This window comes from Tympanuchus pallidicinctus, unplaced genomic scaffold, assembly GCF_026119805.1.
Source record: "Tympanuchus pallidicinctus isolate F22 unplaced genomic scaffold, pur_lepc_1.0 scaffold7, whole genome shotgun sequence".
In the NCBI taxonomy this organism is placed as follows: Eukaryota; Metazoa; Chordata; class Aves; order Galliformes; family Phasianidae; genus Tympanuchus; species Tympanuchus pallidicinctus.
The window spans coordinates 22,850,028-22,875,921 of NW_026294791.1; the positions used below are offsets into that span (position 1 = coordinate 22,850,028).

General features: G+C 50.5%; 2 protein-coding genes and 1 long non-coding RNA gene across 17 annotated transcripts in view; 1 reads left to right on the top strand and 2 right to left on the bottom strand.

Moving 5' to 3' along the window:
* MTA1 (metastasis associated 1) overlaps positions 1–6,317 on the bottom strand; it is a 70,137-nt gene extending 63,820 nt beyond the window's left edge. For 3 of the 5 annotated variants that reach the window (XM_052666662.1, XM_052666661.1, XM_052666659.1), the window contains exon 1: positions 6,073–6,314. In XM_052666662.1, coding sequence (XP_052522622.1) covers positions 6,073–6,100 — 28 coding nt within the window. In that variant the 5' untranslated portion in view covers positions 6,101–6,314. Of the gene's footprint in view, positions 1–6,072 lie in introns of all 5 variants that reach the window. The other 2 variants (XM_052666663.1, XM_052666664.1) reach the window with 2 other exon arrangements.
* An 805-nt stretch (positions 6,318–7,122) lies between these two features.
* The window catches only part of PACS2 (phosphofurin acidic cluster sorting protein 2), a 66,752-nt gene continuing 47,980 nt past the window's right edge, over positions 7,123–25,894 (bottom strand). For 9 of the 11 annotated variants that reach the window (XM_052666658.1, XM_052666653.1, XM_052666652.1 and 6 more), the window contains 7 exons: positions 25,607–25,715; positions 19,591–19,633; positions 16,328–16,370; positions 15,455–15,590; positions 12,222–12,448; positions 11,481–11,594; positions 7,123–10,773 (listed from right to left, as the gene is read on the bottom strand). In XM_052666658.1, coding sequence (XP_052522618.1) covers positions 10,655–10,773; positions 11,481–11,594; positions 12,222–12,448; positions 15,455–15,590; positions 16,328–16,370; positions 19,591–19,633; positions 25,607–25,715 — 791 coding nt within the window. In that variant the 3' untranslated portion in view covers positions 7,123–10,654. Of the gene's footprint in view, positions 10,774–11,480; positions 11,595–12,221; positions 12,449–15,454; positions 15,591–16,327; positions 16,371–19,590; positions 19,634–24,017; positions 24,051–25,606; positions 25,716–25,894 lie in introns of those variants that run through there. The other 2 variants (XM_052666657.1, XM_052666656.1) reach the window with 2 other exon arrangements.
* LOC128072653 (uncharacterized) lies at positions 10,700–14,860 on the top strand. Its single transcript, XR_008202381.1, has 2 exons — positions 10,700–10,801; positions 14,588–14,860. It is a non-coding gene; the product is annotated as an uncharacterized LOC128072653 (long non-coding RNA).

Genomic DNA, 25,894 nt, shown 5'->3' on the forward strand with positions numbered 1-25,894 from the left:
AAAGTTTGCTGTCTCTGCCAAGGGTAGCAGCAAGTATTCTGCTAGAAGCAGCAATACAGAGACTCACGGTCATGGCTGTGGGCAAAGCACAGGGTTCGTACCATGTCCTTCCCAGCTAAAGAGCAAAATGACAAAAGGATGAGAGGAGAAGAAGTGGAACAACCACTTTAGATTAAATACACACTGTATAGAAACTCAACACTATTAGTCCTGCACAGAACTGCTCGCTGTTTTCAACACAAGGCAGATCTGTGGAAAAACAACAGGATAGCAACCTGCTGCAGCAGTGAGAAGAGCCTGGGGTTACAGTGGGACCTCACAGGGCACCTCGATAAGAACTGCAGCACATCCACCTAACTGCAGCTTGAGGGGCTGGTGGCAGGGCAAGGGAGGGAGACTGTGTGCAAACAGGACTTGAAAGTGAGCCTGTGAGAAAACACGGGAGATGAAATAAAACTTCCAGCGTATCTCCCTGGGGGTAAAAAAGCAATTCTGCTCTTAGAAATCAGTGTTTCACGGCAGCATCCCAATACTCCAGCTGTACCTGAGGCACATCTACACCCAGCACCAACCCGCTAGGTGCAACCAGCCATTGCCCTGCAGAAGGGAAGCACGCTGCACACTCCTGGCAAACCACTTCCTTGCTTTACACCAGATATGTAAGCATGATTTGAAGTCCTCTGGACACAAAGCCTGTTCTGTATTACCTCTTCCAGCACTTCAGTTCCCAAGCACGTAGCTAGACAAACATTTTATCCGTTAGCAAAGTTGTGAGCCTACGTAACTCCAGTTGTGCCAGCAGACCTTTATGTGGGCTGGTCTTTAGCACTGCCACAGCATGACAGCACATAGCTGCAGGAGCAGGGTTCCTGTGCCAGGTCACACACAACACGGATCCAGTACAAAATGCTACCACAGCTTGGCAGATGTTCCTTCAAACAAGAGCGCCAGAGGCAGGAGAAGCCTACATTTTATCTTATCTTGAAAGCTGCCAGCTAACTTGTCCTTATTGAAGTTAAACTTGTACATCCACGACAAGTCAAAACTATCTCAAGAACACCCCTCCTTCCTAAAGACAAACCTGCTCTGTTGAGTCAGGCCAGGTCTCATCTGCCTCCAGAGTTCCTATGTAAATACAGCACTTTCCTTGGAGGTATGCAGCTGGTTTTGTGAGGCAAAGCAAGTAAATCAGAAGTGATTAGGCTCTTCTCTTTACACACCTCCAAATTCTTTGTTGAGATACAAGTGGCTTCAATGTACCTCAAGATACTGAATCAAGCGGGATCCATTAAGAATCTTCCCTTGAAAGAAAAGGTGGCACAAATGAAGAGCTGTGGCATCTACCGAAGCTTCTCATCCTCAGCCTTATTGTCCCTTTGGTGAAAGGTGTGCAAAGAAGGTTGCCAGAAACATTCAGAGCTTATTTTGTCATGCTGAACACCCAGCACTGGTTGTGAGGATCCTGCAAACCGCCACACTGCATATCCTACAGGACATGAGGAACTCACTATCTGCAGCTGGGAGTAAATTACATTTTTCATCTAAGAACAAGGATTTGATTCCTTTTGAACTGTGGTGTAACAAAGTTCCTTTAGAAATCAGTTTGTGGCGTTTTTTATGTGAAATATCTCCTCAATGTCTTTTCCTACTTAAGCATTTTCTTACACATGAAACAGTTACAGTGGAAGCTCATTAGTTCTTGTTAACAACACGGTCCAACAGACCAAATTTGGTTTCACAAGTTGAGAGGAGGAATCAAACAGGACTTGACAACACGCTTTGAAGCAGGGCTTCTTTGCATGTGAGCGCCGCAGCAGCCATCTCCAATGGGTGACCCAGGGCAGCTTTATCTCACAGGAACACCTTTCTCAACTGTTCCAGTTACCTGACTTCCAGCAGAAGCTCAGGCAGCACTGCTAGAAGGCTGGCTCGGCTTCCTGCTGGGGGATGTGAGGAATACCAACTTCACAATGCAGTAAGATCCTGGTGCTGAAGCAAGAAGTGATCTGTTACATCGGTGTTGTCTGAAGATGAGCAGAAGGAAATGGAGGTGATGTCCAGCACTGTCCCAGCTGGGGCAAGGAGCAGCAAAGCATGCTGCCTCAGCAGAAGCCAGCTGCCTGCTCCCACCCTGCTCTGCCCAGTGACCACAGCCTTGCAGCCAGCAGAGCTGCACAGAGCAAAGCATGCTGCAGGTCTGGCCACAGCACTGCCACGCACCTATCTCATGGCTCAGTCCGTATCAGGCAGAGTAAGGAAGGCTGGAAAACACAAGACCTCACATTTCTGAAGTGTGATCTGTTAGAATGCGCCCTGTATTTGCTAGGATTGCTGACTGCATGAACCAGTTAGAAAGCTGCAAGAATTGACTCTGATTTTTATTATCTTCACTGGTTATTTAACACCTCTGAGCACCAAACCCACCCTCAGATCAAGTTACCTTCAAAAACTCAACTTCACCTTAATGTTAATAAAGCAAAAAAAACCCAAGCCCAAAAAAGACAGCTCACCCCTCATAAGGAATACAGAGCAGTGGAGTGGTGCTTCCATTAACCCCTCCTGCCATCCATAATATCTACACACTGATAATAAAGGAACAGGAGAGGGGTTTACACATGTGCCTTCGTTAATTTATCTGGATTACATGCTTCAGGTCTGGGCTCAACAGCATGCTTCTGTGCAAGCTTTCTTCACGGCTCTGCACCTCTGCTCTCTACCAGGAAAAGACAGAAAAGTTATTTCTGACATCATGATGATATCAGGAGGACCAATTCAGTCACTGGCAGCAGCTCCAGGCACCACTATGGATGCCACAAACCATGAGCTGGAACGTGGATGCCACGAGCCTGGATTCCAGGCTGTGGTATGTAAGCGCATAGGGACAGGCCAAACCTGGTCCCCAGGGATGCATTACTGACACCCTACAATAACAGGATGGTGACTTAAAAACTTCAGGGATGGTTACACTGATGTAAGAGATGCACACACAGCAGACAGCGACTCTGACATCAGGTGGGATTGGACAGCAGCACCAAAAAGGTGGTGGAGCTCCGTCACCAAGCAGAACTTTGGTTCCCACACCAGGCACCAAAGGGCCGTAGTCTCACTTACACATGCTGGCCACATCTAAAACATTCAGATGTGTCTGACTCACCCCCCACATGCCTTTCAAGCATACTTTATGCACGCTACAGACTCGACAGTCTCAATAATTTAGTGGCATAGCACACTCCCAACCAAGAGGGTAACTCTTAAAAGTCAAGAATATATAAAAAGTTTCTCATATAGAGGCGTAAACTGACGTCTGCCTCAGCAGAAGGGCTGGCTTCAGTAGCTCTGCCCTCCTGCCCATCCCCTTGTTTCCAGCCCTCCCATTCAGCTGTTCACACAGTCCCACAGGGAGCTGCACCGGGTGCCTGATTCAGATTAAAAATAATCCAGGAAAATCGCATTGGGAGAGGAGGAGGAAAGGTGGAAGGATTTCAGTTTCTCCAATCAGTGCAAGATGGAAATGCAAAAAGAAAAAACACACAAAAAAACCTGTCGTGCTGCATCAAGGGAATAACACAGCAGCATAAAGCTGCAGCGGGGCTCTGTCAGTTCCAGCAGTACTGGAGTTCAGCAGTGCTGCAACTGAACTCCTGGGGAAGGCACAGAGCAGAAGTGGAGAAGCTCGCTGACCTGCTCGCCCCCAAGCAGCAGACAGCACCTCCTGCAAGGGGAGGCCCTGCAAACAGCTGCCAACTGCGTGCTTCACACTGGCATCTGTCAGAGAAGTGCAGTCCACCTATCGGATCACAAAAGCAAAAGCCCACAGTGTTTCACAACCAGGCCAAAAGCGATCAGCGCACACTTCCAGGAGTGTTATTGATCTACATCACACAGGCTGCTGCTGGCAGCTGTCGGGTCTGCAGTTCACACACGCGACTCGTAACCACAGGGCCAACAGCGGATTATCTCTTGGATGTTCTTCCTGCAATGGGAAGTACACGAAGCGACCGTGCACAAATCCGCTGGGGATTTAATCCCGCCCTGGAGTGCACACGCGACTTCAGCACACAGCCATTCGCGGGAGCCACCAGCACCAGAGGTCAGCAGCAATCCAGCAACGCAACCTCCTGGCTCAGGACGGGGCCGTCGCACAGAAATGGCCGCATCCATCCACATGTGGGGCTCGGCAGCACACCCGAGCAAGGCTTCATCCACAAGCACAATAGCCGAGCACAGGAACTGGCCACCAGCCAGCTCCTCGCCCTCTGCCTGCGGAGGTTATGGAGCAAAGCCTGGACACCAATCCCAAGCACACAGAGGCGACCGACACCAGTCTACAGCATGGGCAAATCATGCCCGAGCAATGAGACTCCCTGCAGTGAGAAGACTGGCTGCACAGGGAGTGCAATCAGCAGCACGACCCTCGGCTGGCTGCCAGTAACAGCATCCATCTGATGGACACAGGGAAAAGCTTTCTGGTGATGTGAATGCACTCTGGACACTTGTAGAACTGTGAGAAACGTGTCACATCCTGGAGGGAGGGCTGCTACTCCTATTTGGAGGAACTTCAACAGGCCGGGAAAAGGGATGTGAAGAGCCTCACAAAGTTCACCTAAGGCCAAGGGAACCCCACACCTGGGGTGGATGACTGGCTGCAGGAGCACAGGCTGACTACAGAGCGGCTCTGCAGAAAGACATCTGGAAAAACAACTGCCCAAGTGCCAGCATGCACTCTCACAACAGAGCTGGCCTGCACCACTCACCATGGCCTCAGCAGTGCAGCAAGAGCACGAGAGGCTGGGTCCAGCCAGCTGCTCAGTACTGGCAACGCACAGCTGCACAGGGGTCCCCAGCATAAGAACGGGTTCATTTGCTGTAAGCACGGCCCAGCACCAGGCCGGGCCCAAATAAAGGACACCATCCCAGCATCATCATCCATAGCGATGGCCAGGGCGGGCTGCGCTTACCCTACACACTCTGCAGTGAGCTGGCCTGCAGCAGCAAGCGGCCTACACTACATCTCCAGCACAGGCCCCTTCCCTCCGCCCGTATGAGCCTATAGGGCACAGTACAGATGCCAAGTAAGAGACACGCCAACACAGCACTCAGGATTCACAGGCACCACTTCAAACAACAATTCCCTCTGCCACTCACACCAGCAGCCCAGCCGTAAGTTCGCACCACTCATCTCCATCCTCCCCTCTCAGGGCCACAACCCAACGCACGGCTGCTCACGCACCACCGGGGCAGCGCAGGAAGCAGAGGCAGGCCGGCCCAGAGCCACAGCTCATCGTCTGTAAACCAACACCGCCGGGAAGCAGCACACTGCGACAAAGGAGGCGACGTTTTTCGGGGCACGGAGCGAGGACGGGCCAAAAAGGCGGAAAGATCGGAAAGCGGCGGCCGGGCAGGACGGCTCGGCCACCTTCGCCGCATATTTTTCCCCCCCTCGTTTATTTTAGTGCGGTTTTACTGAAGCCCTTTTCACAAACGGGTGCCCGGGCGAGGAGGCGCGGGGAGAAGGAAGTTCCGCGCAACAGTTCTGGCAGAGGAAAATGGCTGAGCTCGAACGCACGCCAGACCACCTCGCCGTTCGCACCGAGTCACATCGCACGCCGGACCCCGCCGCCTCTCCTTTCTCTCCCCGTGAGTTAAAACAAAGGACGAGCGGCCCAGGGGCGCCGGGACGGCAGCACGGGAGGGGCCGCGAGCAGCCCGACCTGCGGCCCGGCAGACCCTCACGGCCCCGTCCCCGCGCGGCCCTTCCCAGCCGGGCCCCCACCTCCGCCCGCTCCACCCAGGGCCGCCCCCCGCGGCCCCGCGGCCTCCCCGCGCCGCCCCTTCACCCCGCTTCACCCCGCCGCCGTCCTCACGCCCGACTTCCCCCCCCCTCCCCTTCCCCCATCCCCGCCGCCCCCCCTCCGGTCCCGGCCTCCCGCGCCGTCCCCCCCCCCCCCGCGCCGCCCCCGCTCGCGGCCTAACCCCGCCGCCCCGCCCCGGGCCTCGCCTCGCCCCGCCGGCCCCGCAACGCCGCCCGCACGCGGCCGGGCCGTGGGAGCGCCCGCCCGCCTGCCCGCCTACCTCCCACCCGGTACATGTTGGCGGCCATGCCCGGGACGGGGCCGGGTGCGGGGCGCGGGCCGCTCCCGCCGCCTCCTCCTTCTTCTCCTCCTCCTCCAGGTGCCGGATCCGCTGGAAAATGGAGGCTGAAACGGCCGGGCGGGGGAGGGGAGCGGGGGAATTAAAGGGGCCGCGCCGGCTGCCGCCCGGCCGCTGAAGGAAGGCGGGAGGGCGGCGGGCGGAAGGCGGGGCGGCGGCGGGACGGGAGCGGCGGGAGGGAGGGAAGGAAGGAAGGAGGGAGTGAAGGGGGAGGGAGGGACGGACGGAAGGAGGAGGCCGTCCCGGAGCGCTGCGTGGGGCGGAGAGCGCCGCGCCCGGCCTGGGGGAGCCGAGCGGGGACGGGCGGTGCGCCGCGCTTCACGGCCAGCTCCGCGTGTCCGTGCGCGGGGCGACGCTCAGAGCTTGCGGGAGGACGAGGCTAGATCGGCCGGGATGAACATCTACAAACCGCACCGCAGCCGCTCGCGTGCTGTGGGCTGATCTTCCCGGGTGCCGAATTGGGTTTTTAAGCGGCAGAACCTCGGCGGATTGCGCGGTGCCCCGTCTCACGCCGCTCAGACGTGAGAGCGCGGCTCCGGCTCCGGCTCCGGGGTTACGCGGCACGGGGCTGAGCCTCGTCCCTCTGGACGAGGAGCGGGCGCTGCAGAAGGCAGCGTGAAGAAGGATCGGGGACCGCTGGATAGAGAGCGCAGGAAAAAGTCGTGCTGGGCTGTCAGCGCAGCCCCGTTTCCCGTAGTTGAGGCCCCGTGGGAGCCGGGCATCCCCAGCCTGCTCACGGCCGGGTTCCTGGAAGGCACGTGAGCGGTCCTCCTCCCACCTCCGCTCTCCCCTGCACTCTTGCCAAGCCCGGTTTCCACCACTCCCAGCCCGCAGCCACCGGGCGGCTCAGCGCCTCCCAGCCCCGAATCCCCCCCTGTGCTGGCTGTGGCACCCAGCGGCTCTTCCTGCAGGAGATGACCGCCCCGCCTGTGCCGAACAGCCCCTGCTGACAGATGACTCCAGGGGCGGATGTGTGCTTTCATGTCCAGTTTTATTAGTGTTGCATTAGTACCATAAAATAGTTGACGAGGTCGAGCACGTTGCGGTTTGTTCAAAAAAAAAATAAAAGAAAAAAAAAAAGAAAAAAAAAAGAAAAAAAAGCTATTTACATTTAATCTGTCTTCATTAAAAAAAAAAAAAAAAAGAAACAACTTGAGAACCCAAATAATACAACAATGAAACAGATGGACAACTCAGGAATCTACAAAGTGGTAACGTCCCATCTTGTGCGGCGGCCCAGGCAGGGCTGACAGCACAGCACACAGTATCCACAGTGCTTCCCTATCACCATGGCACGCAGCTGGGCAGGCAATGCCCTGCAATGCTGAGCAGGTGACTGCTGTGCTGCAGAGCAGTGCTCTTCCCTATGGAAACCAAGGACCTGCTGACTGGGGATGGAGGCATCACACCCAACGTTGCTCCAGGACCCCCATCCCCGCAAACCCAGCAGCACCCATCAGCTTGGCCCCTCTCAACAGGATCTTCCTTTCAAGCTTTGAGCCACAATATGCAATGCCCCAGGTCCTGGCTCTGCACTGCCCCCTCCGTGCCTAGGACCGGGAGGAGCCTTCCTGCATGAGCTGCTTCCCACTGCCGCTGAGGAAACTCACAGGGCCTTTGCTGCAGTGCCAGGTAAAGCTCAGGCCAGTGGGTGTTGGCCAAAGGATGACCACACGCTGACAGCAAATCTCCTACAGCCCCAGCAAACGTCCACCTGTGCCTTATTAAGTCACAAACACACACCAGTAACACAGCCAAGCCCAGCTGAGGAGACAGTGGCTGTCCCCAAGCTCATGGGTAATTAAGGACTCTGCAGCTACTGCTGAGATGGAAGTGGTGAGAATTTCAGTGGATGGCAGCTGCAGAGTGGAGCTGAAAAGCCACCCAAGCCCCCATGTGTGCAGCAGGACAGGCAGCAGGTGACCATCCCCAGGGCTGGGGACGAGCCACAGAACCCAAACCAAAGGACCAGCAAGCACACGGTGCAACACAATGCCACAAAACCTTCCATCTCTCATCTGCTCACCAGTGCTGTAAAACCAGGTCAGTGCCACAACGAGCCCTCACCTCCAAGCAAGGTGGAAGCCCTTCTCCCAGCAGGGTTACCACCTCCCTCCGGTGTTACCCGGTGAATTCAGGTGTACAGAGTTACACCAAAACACAAACTAACATGAAATGCAACGAGCGCGAGTGCTTCTTTCTCACGTACACACACACACACACAGTAGAGCAGGGCAATGTACACGTGACAGGCAGGACCCAGCAATCCTGCACCAGCTACTGCCCGTTTCTTTACAGTAGGTTGAAACACACGCAGAGGAGCACAGCGTTCAGTCATTGCAGCAGGGCTGCCCATCCCATGCCTGCCACAGAGCTGCCGGGCTGCGTGTGGTGCCCAGAGATGGAGCCCAATGCTCAGCTCCTGCCACAGCAGTGGGAGACTCAAGGAAGAAATCTCACACTAATTTCCTTTCAAAGGGGTTTTTCGATTCAACAGCCTCAATACAATTTAAAAGAAGAAAAAAAAAAGGATGTGCTTATACACCATCTCCCACGCTGCTGCTGCTAGGCAACGCTACGCAGTCCTACAGCATCAGCTCAGGTCAACCAAAACCACAGGAGTAGATGGACAGCAATGTGAGCTGAGCCCTGCCCCAGCTGTGTGCTGGCAGCTGGGAGGCAGTGCTGTGGGAAGGGGCAGCAGGAGCATGCACACAGCCTGCACAGCATCCTCCTCCCATCTGGTCACGGGGAGGATTTCATTAAATCAAAGCCAGCAGAGCAGCCCAGCCCCGAGCTGCAGCAGGGACCACGCTCTCACCTTGCTCCCCATCAGCCCACCAGCAGGGCAGAGCAGGACCCATCCCAGCAGGGCAACACAGATTCTCCAAACCTTTCAGAGAAAAATATAACTACTGAGCAGCTAAAGCTGGGAAACACTCAAAAGCATCCCTTGTCCTCCAACAACACATTCTGAAAATGCCAAGGTGTGCCAAACAATCAAAAGCCAGGCCAAATAGAGCCCAGGCACAGGGCTGCCCAACAAAGATGAAGAACCCATCCAGCTTCATCCACTGCCCCGTTCCACCTGTAGTTCTCCACTGCAGCACAGGACCACATCACACAGCAAAGCTCAGCCTGCAGCAATGCCCTGCCGAGGACAGGATGCACCCCATAGAGAAATGAATGCCTGCCTGAGCAGACAATACTCCCAAAGCAGACAGCGAGGACAACTTCCTACAGTCTGCAGGTGGGCACCTGCCTCCAGCAGCTCTGTTACATCCTCGCAGTCCCTACAAGGAGAGGTGCTGGGTGGCTCAGCTGAGCACAACAGCAGCACACCCAGGTGCAGACAGCGCAGTCCAGGCAGGACAAAGGCAGAGCAGATGAAGCAGCCCAGACACACTATCTCACATGTGCAGTGTGACAGATGGATGGGCAGGCAGCTGGCCTTGCAGAGCACCTGGCTGGCTGCAGCTCCAGCCACTACAGCGGTGGATCACTTCACAGGCAACAGCTCATCTTCCTGGGTTTGGTAGTTCTATTTTTTCTTTTTGGCAACTTGTTTTTTTTTTTTTTCTCCTCTTTTTTTTTTTTTTTTTTTTTTTAATTATTTGTCTTTTTTATTTTTTAAGAAAGCATTAAAAAAAATTTGCGGCTATTAAAAAAAAAAATCTTTTCCCCTTGGAGGCTGGACGAGGTTTTATTGACAAGTAAATAATCGGTGTGAGTATGTAAATAGCAGCGACCCCACTGACTGTGGTGTCCCTCAGCAGCACTGCAGGCGACTGGCTCGGTTTGGTCACTGTCACAGACCAGGGGGCAGCAGAGGTTCCTTACACCTTGTGTTTCCCCAGTTCCTGCTCCTGCCCAGCCTTCCTCAGGCAGCACTGAGCACAGACACCTGCCCAGCCCCAGGGCGGACCCCACGTAATGCAGGGCGAGTTCCTCTCTGCCCCTCTCTAGCTCTGCAAACCACCGGTTCAGTTTTCAAACCGGACAGCTGGACGCCCTGCAGACTCGCTGATCTCTCATCCTTTGGCAGCAGGAAGAAAGACTGGCCATTGGTTTTCCTAGAAATATGGAGGGAGGGGTCAAAACGCATCGTAACATGCAGGATCTTCTGCAAAATGCACGGCCCCCCCAGCCCACACACACCAATGAGGTCTCAGGTTAATAAGCAGTGCAGTTATTCAGCTATCTGCTCCGAAGTGGGAGGTGTTTGGGCAGGTTGCCCGCTCCTGCCAACTCCCCCACAGCTTTGTTGACAGCACATCTATATTTAAGACTGTTGTTGTTGTTGTTTTTTGCCTTTGTTTAAAGGGGTTTCCTTCCCTTGTAGTAAACTTAAGAGTTAATAGAAAAAAAGTAATTCAAAAGTAATCCAAGCACATCTGTAATTAATTCTGCAGGAGAGGGCAGAGTGATGCGAGTCGAGTTGGCACGCAGTTCCTGGCTCCTGGTGTGCAGTCCCTGGGATGGACAGAGGTCCCTCCGAGCGTGGCTAGAAGTTAGATTTGGAGTGCCCAAATATGCAGATGGGAAAGTGCTTGACATGAGAGGACCACTGTGCTGCCAGTTGAAAGAACTTGACGTCGTTCCACTCCACTCCGTCAATCAGGACTACAGGGGAAGGTTAAAAATAAAACAGGTAAGTTAGAAAACAGCAAGGGTAAGCGGTCAGCCAGAAACAGCTTTGCTAGAAAGCTCCTTGCAGTCAGCAGAGGGAGGCCTGGCTACATTTTGTGCTCAGGGTGTGAGCTGCACTGCTGGGCCAACCCACCACTGTTGCTACACGTGGCTGAAGCACAGACCAGTGACAGGAAGAGCGGCTCAGACTGCTGCTCCAGCAGCACTGGAGCTTCCCAGACTGCTGATTTCAGCTTCACCTGATCTGATCCCTCCAGTTTCCCAAACGCTCTCCGCTTTCTTTTTTGAGCAAACATGCTCTTACGGAGACAGACACATCACACTTCTCACCAGGGGGTCTCTGCCTTTCCTGCAGAAGTGATGTTGTTCTGCAACCACCCCTCACTCGGCAGCCTCACATGGACTGGGCCAGAATGAAGGAGGGTGACCTGAGAAAATTTCTGTTAACAGTACTGGGAATTATTAACTGAACAGGCAACGAGGATATTTTTGAAATTGGAGACACAGCTCCCCTGACAGACACTGCTAAGTTTGCCTGCAGATGTGAGCCCTTCCCCAGGAACACCCCATTACACCAGCTCCAGGGCACAGGGCAGCTACGAGGGCAGCTCTTTGCCTGCAGGAAAACAGCTGGCAGCTGAGGCTCACCCCAGAGCCAAGGAGATGCAAGCTGTACATACCCCGCAGCATGTTCTGCTGATGCTTCGCTGTGCAAATCAACCTGCTGATTCCTTCAATGCACTGGCTCTTTGACTCAACTTCCTTGTCTTTTGTTTTCTTGGGTAAAAACATCACTGGAAGAAAATCAAAACGAGCAAAGAAAGTGAATCTCTGCTGCTCACAAGAGATGCACCAAGACTCACTAGTGATGTTGTGTTGCTTTTTTTTTTTTATTATTATTTAAACATTCATGTCTCAAAGTAACAACTGAATTCATTTCTTAGTTGTTTGGTAGGAGTTTGGCAGGACCGTTCAGCAGGACCATGCCAGCACTCTGCACTGCCATCTACGCACACAAAGACTTCAGGTCCAAGCATCTCAGCCTGGTGGTCAGGGGCATGAGCTCCCTCCTATCTCACCCAGCATCCCACACAAGCAACAAGGAACACTGCTGTGGACACTGTCCCTGTGAACCTCCAGGCCTTCTAACACAGTCACCCACAACAGACCTTTCTCTGTCCCCACTGTTGTTCTTTTAAGCTCTGCCATCTTAGCCGTGAGCATGGACACAACTCCTTACAGCACAAAGAACCACCATCCTTTCAAACTAGCACCTCATTAAGCCACTTCTTACCCACAGACAGACTAGGATCTGGGGACTGACTGTAACACAGGACTGACAAATCAGCCCCAAGGCTGCAGAACAAGGAGAGCAGCACTGCATTCTTGGCCTTTGGCAACAGTCAGCACGTTTACCTTACCTTTCTTGTTCTTCTCCTTTGTCACGACAGTCATGGACATGGTTGGAGTGGTGGCGATCTCCCCGCTGGCAGGTAACCTGCTGACCTGGAGGGACCGGAAAGTGCATTTCAGTGTGTTTTTGGTAGTGGAAGGGTCCTTCTTCTCCGGGTCTCTCTTTCTGTCCATGGGTGGAGCTGCAATCCAGTAATCCACCTGCAGGCCCATCAGCTCAGCACCAAGGCCCTGGCTAGAAAACAAGAGAAGCAGCTCATTTCCGCACGATGCTCAGCAGAGTTCTCTCACTGTCTGGTCAAGAGCAGCAGCCACTGAAAAACAGAGCCGGGGAGAAATGCTTGGCTCTTCGTGAAATCAGGCAGCAACATTTCTTGGTGAGATCCATGAGTCACAAACACAGCAGAAGTCATCAATGAGTGATGCAGCCCAGGTCACATTACAGGGTGGCAGCAGCTCAGCACTGCAACAAGCTGGAATTAGCTGACCTTCTACACAGGCATGGAGTTAAGCAGTGGGGAAGGGATCAGACAAACCACTTCCCAACATGGAGTGCAGTGACCCAGCTAGCAAACCTGACCCCTGAGGCGGCCCAGGGTGGCTTCCAGTCTTCAAGAAAAGATGAGAAGCTGTAAGCACTTACTGGCTACTGTCTCCCAAGCACTGATGAGCGAACGGCCTGGCCAGACACAGCATTGCCAAAACCATCTCTGTCTGAATTACTTCCAACACCTATGTCCCTGATCTCTTTCTGTCACCAGCTTCCTTCCTTCTTGTTCAAATGCTCCACCTGGTCACACAGCACTCCTGCCCTTTCCAGGTCCCTGTTAGGGCACAGAGCAATCCGCTCCATAGCCCTGCTGCTGGCTGGGAAATTCCTGTGCTGGGTAAATGCTTCACAAGCCCTGTGATGTTTGCTAAACAATGGCAGATTTCAGGACATGATGTGCTATTGAAAACTCCCGCGCATCATGTGGCAGCAGATGTGCCACCAAAACACACTGTCAGCCTTTCTAAAGCCTGAAAAGGGAAGATGAGCAACCTGGGAAATTCCACCACCCTCTCTGTCTGCCCCTTCCTCACACTACCCAACCCCTGTACTTCTTCCTACACGGAGTTGATTAACATGCAAGTACTGAACAAAAACTGATCTATCAGTCTGCTGACTAACTATATTTAGCAGGGTCTCATTTAAGAAATGGTAATTGTTTAAAAAGAGATTAATTGAAGCTCTTGAATAAAATAAGCATTCCTCAACATCACTTGCGTAATCAGAAACTCTCATGTAAAATAAGGATAGACCACCACTAGTCTTCTCTGAAAATCATTTCCTTTATCAGTTGTTCAGCTGAAGCCAGACAGCAATAAAATTCATCCAGGTCCACCAAAACCACAGTTTGGTTTCTGAGTACAGCTTCAGAACTGAGATTGTTTCAAGGATTTTTCACAGCACATTTCTCATCTCAGTTGTAAAGCTGGTCCCAGACACGACCTTGGCTAAATAAGTGGCTCAACCTTCCAAGTTTGGATCATCCTCCATCTCCTGTGCAGTCACATCCAGATCAGTGGAGACGAAATAATGTTGAACCTAAACTTCCTCTTAACAGCCTGCACTCCTGGGGGTACAGTTCCCAAACCACTTCCCCGTTTGAAAAGCCCATGTGAATCTCCCAGAAGAGATGTCAGCTCTGCCCTCCAGAGCCTGCACAGTCCCAACAGCAGCAAGCAGCTGTGGCTGGAACTCTCTGGGCAGTGAGGATTCTCCCAGGAGCCAACAGCAGGGATTTGGTAAGTGGGCTCCTAGGGCATGCTGAACCCACTAACACTTTCCACTCACTGGGCACATGCTTAATCCAGGACTTCCACATTTCCAGTTCCATTTGCTCAAAGGAAACTTCAGCTTCTGATTCCTAAAATTGGCTTGAAAGGGCCCCAAGGGGCTCTCAGGGATAAGTGGGAAAGGGACAGTAGGAGACGCTGTTTACAGAGAATAGTCTCTAACTGCAGGGTGCTCTCTGACTTCCTCAGTGTGAGGATCACAGGGCTAAGGATGTCAGAGGGACATCCCTGCATCATCCTCTGCTATCCATTAACAGATCTGCTATCCATGGATTTGCCTAACCCCTCATTGGACTGCTGATCCTGCTGCTATAAAAGTAGCAGAGGCAAATGTGGTCCCTACACACCTTCCTGTAGTGTGCAGAAACCTCTTCCTTTCTCCTTTACAACCGACCTCTTGTTAATTTTATGTGTGCCAAGGTCTTGTACCAACAGGTATGGCAAAATACAGTTTAGCATTCAGCAAATCCAGCACTGCTACAATTCTGAAAAACATGAGAACCTTACCTCTGTCTCCTCTTCCCCAAAACTACAGGATCCAAGCATTTCTGGCCTGTCCTTATAAGATGTTATATGCTGTTCTGTCCCCCTGGTCACGTTACCTGTGCTCCTCTGAAACTGCAACTTCATCATGTGCTTCTGGAGGTGGATACCAGAACTGCACAGCAAGAGCAAGATAGCTACACCAACATTTTGTGGTTCAACAGAATGAGTCCTCACCAGGGTAATTCTTTACTGGCAATCTTCTGCTGGTTTCCTCCCTTTAAGTCTACACATTTCAACTAAAGCAAAACTTCACATTGCTACAGATGCTGTCTCCTTGCTATTCAGATATGCTCTCAGGCAGTCTGCATTTACATTTTACCACCTTACAACTATCCCATGTCACAGAGACAAAGCCTGCTATTTCCAGTGAGTCACTCTGACTTTACAGTTTCTTGGTCCTTATAAACGTTTTATAACAACTGTGAGGGATTAAGCCAGCTACAGAACAGGTATCTGGGGATTAGGGTCAGTATTTTATTTGGTTACATAACTCCCCAGCAGAATTCAGACTCAAAGGGAAATTTCCAGAAGACAGAGAACACAAACTTTCCCAAACAGGTTGCCAAAAATCACGGTTTCTACCAAGCCATCAGAAACAAAAGCAGCCCCTTCTCATTGAACAAGCCTGTCCTTGAAAAATGTTTCTATCAGGTGTAAGATCCCCTCTACCTTCCTCAGCTACCCTGGGGCCAGCAAGGACCAGAGGCAAGAGAGGTGCACAACAGAGGTGACATATTCAAATGTTTGCTGAGAAGGAAGAAGGCAGAGCTACAGGTTTTCCTTTTGGAGCTTTCCTCCTTCCCGGATATGTCATAACACAAACAAGGGGGGGTGTATGAGACAAAACATGCTTTACCTTGAGGATGAGAAGCTGCCTGTGACAGACGGCGAGGAAGGTGGTGTGGGGGAGGCTTCTTTCACAGCAGGAGATACAGAAGGTGGGGTAGAAGAAAGGACACTGGAGCTTGAGGGAGCTGCATCATCAGAGTCACCTTGCAGAGAGAAAGCCAAGCTGTTTGTCTGTGTTTGTCTCACAGTCTAGCACGTGCACACTGGAGTAGCTCGGTATCTTTACCCACGCTCATGCTGTACACATCTCTGTATTGGCTTTGTTCAGATGCAACCCAGAGATCAGCTAGCCCACCAGTTGTGACTGCTCCACACCTACAGCATGGGACTGCCTTTGTCTGGGTAAGAGGCAGAGACATTCACAATGCTCTGGGCTCCCCATTGGCATCTTCTCTCCCAGCTTTCGTTCTGAGGTTCCCAGCTGATTTTTGATTAGGAAAAAGACTTTCTGATTAGTAGTATGTGAAGGAGGAAAAAAAGTTCACACTGAAAAATGTCACTACACCATGTCAATAGGTGTAAACACGTGTAAACAAGCTTTACACTCCCACATTAAAACATGGCCCAAAATTTGTTGTTGGACTGGCAAACTGCTGCCTGTCTTGGAGTTCCCATTGTTAGCCCATATCTGAGTGGAAGTTCCCTGGACGAAGGTGTGGGAATTTCAACTAGCCTGAAGCCCTCTAAAAAGTACCAAGAAAAAGGGCTTCTTGAAATACAAAGGAAATTCGAGTTAAACGCAACAGAACTGAGAGCTAACACAAGCAATTTCATCTTACAAAAACCTGAAGACACGAGTAACAAACAGGTCTTTCCAGCCTGTGAAATCAGCCTCCCTCAATCTGTGTGACATCAGAAACAGATATGAGATGCTTGTTACCTGACGTCGCAGAAGATTGTTCCACTATTCCAACTTTCACCACCTAGAAAGGAAAGAGCAAACAGGACAACTCTGAAACAGGAGTCCTATGAATTTTGGGAACTCTTCACCTCCCAAAGTCAGTCCAACCCTAAAGCTACCTGTGGCACTGTCCCTACAGTCAAAGCACTGTAAAAGCATGGTAAAAGTGGAGTTTTGCAAGGCCCAGCAGGTCCTATCCACATCCAGATGAGTAGAACCAGCTCATATCCCTTCTCCTACTTTACCCAAAAGAAAGCACCAACCCTACAGAGCTGTTACAGACTTGCACAGCTCCCACTAGCCTATAAGACTATAAGGCCTGCCCATGCCTCCTGTGGGAATAGGGCAGAGAGGACAAAGGAATACAAGTATCTTTTTAGCACTGCTCTGACGCTGGGATTGCTTCCACCACACAAGTGCAGCTGCTTCCAGGCAGCACCAGAACTGGGTTGTGTTAGGAAACCACAAAAGCAGCAAAGTACAGATTCCGATCGGAGTTTTCTAATCTCCGAACATGAGAGGTATGTGGCAAATAAAATAAAGCTCCTAGCAAAGCCTGTATGCACAGATAAACCATCACATGTACAGCTCAGAACAATTCCAATCACACTGTAATGTGGCCACAAATGCACACTGATACAAACAACCACCAGTCAGTACACTGAGTATCCTCAAGTCAGTAGAACATTTTAGAGTGAGAAAATGTCACTCAGCCTATTTTGCCTGAAAACAGAACATGATTAAGTTTGTGTAGAGCACATCTTCAGGGAGCAGATTTCTTTGCTACAGAGACAACAAACAGGACTTAATCATTGAAGCAAAACACTTTGCACAGCTCTTGAAGTGGTGGGAGCTGGCTGTACACTCAGCACCAGACTTAGAGAGCTTGGAGGCTCTTTGGTAGATTGTTAACCCCAGCCTCGGAAAAGTCACTTGGAATGCAGCAGTGTGCACAGCAGAGTGGCTTGGGAGATGGAAGTAGGACTCTCAGTGGGCCCTGCAGCTCAATCTGGCCAACCTTTGTTTGAAGAGAAACAAATCAAGCTCTGGAGTCAACAGCCACTTGTGCTGCATGCGTTAAATGCCAAGAGGATGTTTCACAGACTCTGAGGAACTGGGAATGAGAGGAGACGAGGCATTAGAGTTAGGGAAAGAACAAGGAATACAGAAAACTGCCTGCAACCACCTTGATCTGCAAGCCAGAAAGGAAATCTCTTTTGGCCTTTTCCTTTCTGTTGGCCGACTGATGCTGCTCGAGGTCAGACACATGGGAGGAAGACGAGGCTAAATGCCTTCCCTTCATTCAGGAAGGGGCGTGGGACTCCTGCCCTTCCACCAAAGCCTCCATCCAGCAATGATGCAGCCAGCCTCCTTTCCCTGCAGGAAGGATGTGCGTCCTGTTAACTCTCCCAGCACCTGGCTGTTGGCACAGTGCAGGAAATGCAGTGTCACAACCACGGCCTGTGCGTGCAGTCAGCCCTTCACAAGGCTCTCCTCTCACCTCTCAGAGCCCAGCTATGCAGCACAGCCAAAACAGCTGCAGGTCTTCAGCTTTTGCAGTCCAGAAGCCAGAGTCCAAGCAACATTAGGAGTCCCAGACACCAACATTTCCAGCTCCCTCCCTTTTTGGCCAACAGCCCCAATGTCAGGAGTACATCAGAGGCAGAAATAAGCAGCACTGACCTGACCCTCTCCACCAGTCAATGTGGAAAGTCAAGCGGTATTTTCAAGGCAAATTTGGGGGAAATTGGCAGCATTACACACAGACACTTCTCTCTTTCTTTTCTACACCGTCAAATCGAAACTGGAAAAGTGTTGCTAATGTAAGGATAATATTCATTTAAGGAGCAACCAGACAAACCCTCTGGATCCCATTTGCTTGCATATGGCAGTGTTGAACTAAATCAATCCCTATGAAAAGCTCTGCACAGCCTAACTGCTCAGTAAGACGGGCCCAGGAGCCTTCCAGCACTTCTGAGCCTTTCCTGTTAGTGGGGCAGGGAAACAGCTGTTTCATGACAGCAGTTCTTGCCCAGCAACCACAGGACACACACAGTACCACAGCAAAACTCATCAGCAGGAAGCAAATTGAGAAGATGTGCCTCTACTTTAGCAAAAGGTATCTTTCCCTCTACAAGTAAAAGTCTATTGTCACCATCACAGGAGCACTGCGGAGAGATCTGCACTGCAATGAGACAGAGTGAAAGCAAGGTCAGCCTGAGTGCAGGAGTGGATCAACTCTTTAAACTCCTTGGGATTTCAGATTAGCTCTGACGCATTGATGGGGATACAAACAGGAACACACAGCAGTCAGCTTAACACAGAGTAGGTAGAACAAGGCAACCAGCAAGCAAGAAAAATGAGCTACAGGGCAGAGGCAAGAGCTGTGGAAGAGAACATGGTAGCTGAAGAACAGTCAAGGGTTACCCTTTGGGCCACAGGACAATGACTCAATACCTAAAACTTAAGGAATTGAAGAGCATCAGAGAAGGGGAGGGAATCTATTGAAGGCAAAGCACATGGTGCACAAAACACACCAGCAGGAGCACAAACACACCCTGCCCAGAAAGAGTGCACTTCAAAGGTAAAGGCAAGAAGGACAACTAAGGGACTACCATCCCAACTACATATTCATATGATAAACTACATTAAACAGCTACTGCCTTAGGCAAACCTAACAGTGGGATATGTGATCTGCCCAGTGGGATGTACTCTCCTTTTCCCAGGAGTAGATGGAGTATTTAGAGGGCTAGAGACCATTCATGATAAGCATACATAGAACTGATAATGGAATACTACATTTGGCCACACTGATCATGCAGGGTAATACTCAGCATAGGAAACTGAGATTAGGTTTCCAGGAACACACCCCGCTCCCCTGACATGGCCCAGCAGTAACTCTGTGCCAAACAGGTGCTTTGGTCCGAAACAAAGACAGGCCACAGGGCAGAGCATTTTGGCAGCACGCTTTCTTCTCTGTACTGAAGTATGTAACAGCTAGGCTATGGTGCTTGCTATGTGCTGGCGGGCATGCAAGCCTGGAACTGGCTGCTTGGGAACTGAAGCACCAGCAATGTTCTGAGAGGTCTTAGAGGCATGCTTACACACGAGGCGGTTGCATCCCACCATCAGATGCTCATGCTAACCCTCCGTCTTAGAGCACGCAGTGCTCCTGCTGTACCCCAGGGACCAGGGAAGTGTTCTAACCCTGTGGCATGAGACATTAACTAAAATACACTCACCCCAACGAAGGGAATGAACTTCTGCGAAGATTCCTCGTCAGGGCTAAAGGCAAAGAGAAAGGAGTTGTTAATAGCTTGCTTCCACGCTGGGCACAATACTCACTTCATATGTTGCATTCAAGCATGCAGCAGGGATGGACAGTATGCAAGCGCCAGTCCAATGTCTCCTCTCAGGGCCCCTTGCCAGCACGCTCAGATCTGCACGGGCAGGGAGGAGCACACAGCTTACAGCTCATCTCTGAGGGGAAGGTCTCCTCCTCCCTCCCGCTTCACAGAGAAACATGCTTTATGGCAGTACAGACACACGGCCTCCTGCTGCGAGGAGATGGATCTGCGCCACAACAACACCAACAACTGCGCGTTACTTACTGGGACCTGAAGCGCTCTGCACGGATGGCCGTCACACGTCCCACCTTTGGAGCCATGTGCCATACCTTGCACATCCCAGCATCTCTAAAGCAGTTAGCCTGCCACGGGGTTACAAGCCGTGACACGTGGTTATTGGCACAGCACCGCAGGACGCACGCGCGCACACTCACACGGATGCACGTTCCCCGCCATCGGGAGCTTGCACAAGAAACGGAGCGCACTGGGGAGATCAGGACACCAGCTTGAGAATGGCAAACAGCTAAACCAGACCCAACAGAATGCACACGATGGCCCAGAGATGCCTGAAGACAATACTATGCATGTTCCTTCCTGCTCTGCTCCCACCCAGGCTCCAGAGACCAGAGGGTGAAGACAACAGGCCGGCAAGGCAGGCCACAGTTAGATCTAACAGGGGCCAGAGAGAATCCACAAAGACTTGGGGAGGATCCAAGTGGGTCGGAAGGGCCCACAAAGCCACTGCTCCCCTGTTGTGCTGCACACAGAGGCACGGGTGCTGCAGAGCACACCCATACGTACAGAGAAGGTGAAGTCCAGCCGAGAAAGTGACTGCACACAATGCTTCTCAGTGGCCAAGGCTGGGAAACAGGTAGGAAGGCAAACACCAAGATTCTTCGTGTTTCTCTTTTTGCACATCCCTCAGTGCTCAGAGCAGTACAACATTCAGTACAAAATCCTGCACCGCCTTTACCCACAACGTTGCTGTTATTGAGGGGCTTTGCTCCCCCCCTGCTCTCGATCCCAAGCATTGCATCTTCACTCTTTCCCTGAAGCACATCAAAAAAATGTCTGAGCTCCTGATGGTGGGTTGGTGTCCAACCACGGATGCAAGTCCCCAGCAAAATTATCTCTTCAGAGCACAAGACTTCCAGCTCCACTTTTGTCAAGGGAAAGGAGAAACCCATATTGATGCGGAGAGAAGCTCAGCTTTCTCACCCTTCCTTCAGCTCCACAGCCTGCAGATCAGGCAGCACCAAGTCCTGCTCATCACACAAAGGAAGCGCAGTCATAGCTCAATCATCTCACAGCTACTGCATGGTTTTGCTCCAAGCTCTTCAGAAGCAAACCTTACCCAACTCCAGCAGATAACTTGTTCACGTTTCCCCAAGGAGCTCCATCTTACCAAAGAGAGTAGAGGAGCTACTCTGCAATAAATCATTTGCTTCAGCCACCACTTCACAGTGACACATAGGCAGTCCCAAGCAATCTGGCTGGGTTTCAGCTGGGCTAGTCCTGTCGCACCCTCTGGGCAACTCTTGTACAATCTTGTACATACACCTCTGAAAATGCAGCTTACCAGAGCAGCTGCTCCTCATGCAGACCAAAGGAGAGCTAAGATGACTGTGCTCCTTCCTCATTTTCTCTTTTTCACTCTTTCCTCTTTCTTGTCCTTTGCGATCCCAAAACATTCATCCCGAATCCTCTCACCTTAGCCAGTATCTCTTCTATTCCTCCTACCACATGCATACCCACCCTTAATGCAAAGCCAGACCTGACCCTGGTTTGTGATATTTTGAACTGTGGTTTTGGATACTTCATCTATATTTCTTAGGAATAATAAATCCTAAACCCGTGCAGAGAGGCTAGAAAGAAAATCTTCTTTACCTGTAATGGGTGGTTGTCAAATTACTGGTTTTGATTGGGTATAATCCTTCCACCTGCAATCAATTGTTCCAACCCAGGAACAGATTAGCGTGTTCTCTCTCCACCAAAATAAATTAATTCAGATTGAACAAAGATACACAGGCAGATTTAGATGCTTTAAGGCTCTTAGAAATGAGAAGGTATATCACCAGGAGTCAGCCCCCTGACAGAAGGAAGAAATAATCTCTCTCGCTTCTAGGACAAAGGACAAAATACACCTCAAAGCACGCTAGTATCACAGTAAGAGGAACTGAATAATCACTAAGAACAGTTATGCCAGTTGCTAGGCTTTCCTTAAGATTTTGTTTACAAGTTCCACCAAGTCTCCAGAGCTGAAATGAAGCAAAGGGACAAAAGGACTCCAGGTTCCAATGACATTGCATGAGTGACCTCTCTGCTTCCCCATAACACTCTCCTACACTGCTCTTCATGCTCCCACAGCAGACTGGCCGTACGTAGCAGAATTTCCATCGTGTTCCTTGAGCCTTGATTCCTTCCTCTTCCACACCGCTCCATCAGGCAAGAGGTGCAGGTAAAGATTTCCACTGCGCGAGGAGGTTCAGGCAGCAACCAGCTAGGTGGGATCAGGTCCATCTTCACAAGCTGTGTTCACACTCAGCAGCTGCTGCAGGGTGCAGTTTAGAAGCAGCGCTCAGAGAAAGGATCTGGACTCTGCCTGGCCAACACCCCACAGGAGCCAGAGAAGTGCAACAGGCAGAAAATAGCTTTATCTCTGCTTCCTATTGCCCAGGAGCCACACAGGCTCACTCTTTAACACAGGGCACTTTCTTGCACTGCAAAGTGCAAGAGCTGTGGAAGTTCTCTTAAAACATGAGCTAAGAGTGAGTGAATGACTCAGCCCTTTCCCTACCAGCGAGCAACACTCCATTTCCAATAGCCAGGCTGCTTCCCAAGTTCATACAAGGGCTATCCAGAAGCCACGCGTCACGAGCTGTGCTGGATGCTGAATTGCAGTGGCTGACACCAGCCCAGGTGTGCCAAACTGATCAGCAATCCAAGTGTGCTGGGAGTGAGTGGCTGCTGACAGATCTCTAGCACTGTGGGGTTTCTTTCAAAAAGCAATGCAGGGAGATAACAACATTGATGATGCACCCCCCCTAGTGGGAGGCCCACCTCTGCCAGCAGGGTCTCAGCTCCCAAATGCGTCCTGAGCTGCAATGTTTCTTGACAATCCACTACCCTTTAGTTCTCCCAAAGTGCAGAGAAAATACCAGTCACACACACTGTAACACAGCTGAGTTGAAATGGCAAGGATTTTCTTCCTTAGTACCTTCCCCATTCCCAGCCCTCTCCAAGTCAGGTCAGCAGATGCTCCAAAAGAATAGGACAAAGCTTTTGCACCATTTGCAGTCCACCACAGGCAGTACATGCACCAACTTCTCAGCATGACAAACAGAACAAGGAGATGGGAAGGACAGCGGAGGTCAGTCAAATAGGGACAGCTGGCAATAAAGTTATAAAGCAGCTCATCACATACAGCTATATCCTAAGGACTGGCTAGCTGGCTTAGCTTTCCTTGGATCTTGGGCTTGTTTAACAGAGCAAATGCTAGGATACTGGGAAATTTGTCTTGCAATGAATTTGTAGGTAGTGCTGTTGCCTATACACTGAGCATTGCCTTGGAAGCTGGCCTTGGAGAAGCCATTCACCTTTAGCCTTGAGGGAGATACAGTTGCAATAACTTTATGAACAGAGGTCAAAATAAACCATGTCAAGTAACAGCATGGTTTAAAGTAAGGGGTTCTTGTGGGCAGCTCATGGAGCACAACTCCCACCACTAGCATCCATTCTATCTCCTCTTAGGCTCAGGGAATTCCCACGTGCCTGTGATACCTGCCAGTATGCAACTAGTCCTCAACTTTTTGGTTACGGGGAGAAAAGTCATTGGTCTGCACTCAGACACTGCACAGCTGAGCCTCAAGTGGCTCAAACTCCAAAACCAGGGGCACAAAACATGCCCTGAGCCACTGAGCACCACCTAGAGCACTCTGGTTCGAGCAGGTGGCTAATGGGAAGTCTGCTCAGTCCCAATCCTTCTAGAGCTACACTACATCCTCTGACACTGCAACCAAACAGCAAGGATTGACTAGGAAGTAGGGAAGAAAGGCACCTACTGCTCAAAGCTTCTTCCTCCACAGCTCCTTCATTCCTTTCAGCCCTGGCAACCCACACGTGTGGCCCAAAGGCAGAGCCATTCTTTTAGTAGTGCATTCTGCCAGCAAGTGCCATAGTTTCAAAGCAGCGAACAGAATATAACCTGAAGCACATACTGAGCATCCCAGACTTGCACGAACTGTTAAACAAGGCACAAAAGACCAGCTCAAGGGTGGAAAGGAGACAGGAGATGGAAGAGGGAACCTAAAAGGAATTGATACCTTAGAGTAAAATCAAAATGAAAGCTCTTTTTCCTTTTCAGAAAGCAACCAAAGAAAGAGATAAATATGTTATTATACTTACAACAAAGCAATGCATTCATTTAGATAGTGCTCTTTTTTCATAACGTCCTCCCTAAGAGCTGCAGTTCTAAAAAAAGCCACGAGGAGACAACTGCCCATTGCTCCACGGGACAGTCTGTTCCTCTGGCTCATCCTTCAGTTTACTCATGTGCTGCTTAGCTGAAAGTGGAAGTTGTTTCAAAGCAGAAAGAGACACTGAAAGACTGTGGGCTACGCCACAAATCTGACTCGGTCTCAGTGCTCTCTTCCAAGCAAGCTCCAGCAGGGTTTGAATTTGCAGCATCACATGAACCTCTCCATAGTGTCAGGCATTGTACACACATTCTAAAATCTAAATAGATCAGACCAGCTTGGTAAAGAGGTCACTGCACCACTATTAAAAGTGTGTTGCTAAAGTAGATTTCAGGTGTTTGTTCAACAAAATGACCTTTTTGAGCACATCAGACACTCAAAATGATGAAATGCGCATTAAACACAAAAGTGAATCTGCAATTGAATGGACAAAGCAGTGGAGAATAGTGCAAAATCCAGCCAGTGAAGGGTGCAGAGAAAACAAAACAGCTCCTAGAAAGGGTTAATGTTGCACTAAACTCTGTGTTTGTAACTAAGGTAAGCCTTCACACCAAACACAACAAAAAGCTAAGAGCTTTGAGCACCCTGTGGCTCTCCAAACTTCACTTTCATCAGCACAGAATTAAAGAAGATCATGAACACATGAAGAGAACATAGTCTTTAACAGTCGTATGGAACATTTTCATTTAGAAAAGCATTATGAAAGAGCTAAACTTTACTGAATCTTGTCTGCAAAGTAATGTAAAAGACAAATGGAAAAGCAATTCCAAACAGCAGTGAACATTCCCAAGACAAGAAGAAAAATGTAACCATCCACATTTTAATTCTTCCCTGTTCTGAGGCAAACAATGCACCAGTGATAGCTATCAGATATAACATAGGGAGGGTAGCTGTTAATTAAAACCATCCGTGCCCCACAGGAGACTCCTCAGCCTAAATGGAGAGAAATGACTCGATGTGTTTGCCCTGCTCTGAAAAGTTATTGTGATTTGCATGAATTCAAATTTATTATTCTCCACCAGGCATCAGAAATAATGCATTTCTCCTTCAGTGAAAAATCACTCTTCTTCATGGATAATGGCTGTATGAGGGTGTATATACTTCTAAATCTTTTTAGACCCCAATCGTCCGTCGGACAGGCAGCTTATCCCTTCAAAGAAGTTGAAATAAAATCTGGTAGAAAATGCCACAGCCCACAGCCTTACTTCCCCAGCTCCCAGGTCTCCAAAGAAATCACTGCATGAAGTAACCACACTGTGGCAGACTCGCCGTTACCTAAGTGCAATATATGACTGCAAGCAGGGTAAGACCACAAGGATCACAAGATGTCTGCAGTTTTGAATGATTTTAAAACTGCAAGTACACACGAGAAGAAAAGCACTCCACGTCCACTGTGACGGCCATTCTGAGAAGCCAGCATTCTGTCAGTAACATACCTTTTCTGCTTGTACGTCAGCATCGCTTCGGCAATGGGCAACTGGTGCGCACAGTTTGCCCCTGCTATGTACTGTGTTATTCGGGAGACAACATCAAGCGTTTCTGCAACTGCAACAGAGAGGAGAAAATCAGTGCAGTGACTTCTCAGACCATCACTAGCACCACCCTCCATTTGCTCAGCCAAGCAGCTGACGGTACCCAGCTAGCTGCAATCAACTGCATCTTCCAAAGGAAGCTGAGCAGCCCACTCTGGAGCACTGCAATGATATCTAAAACAAACAAATGAA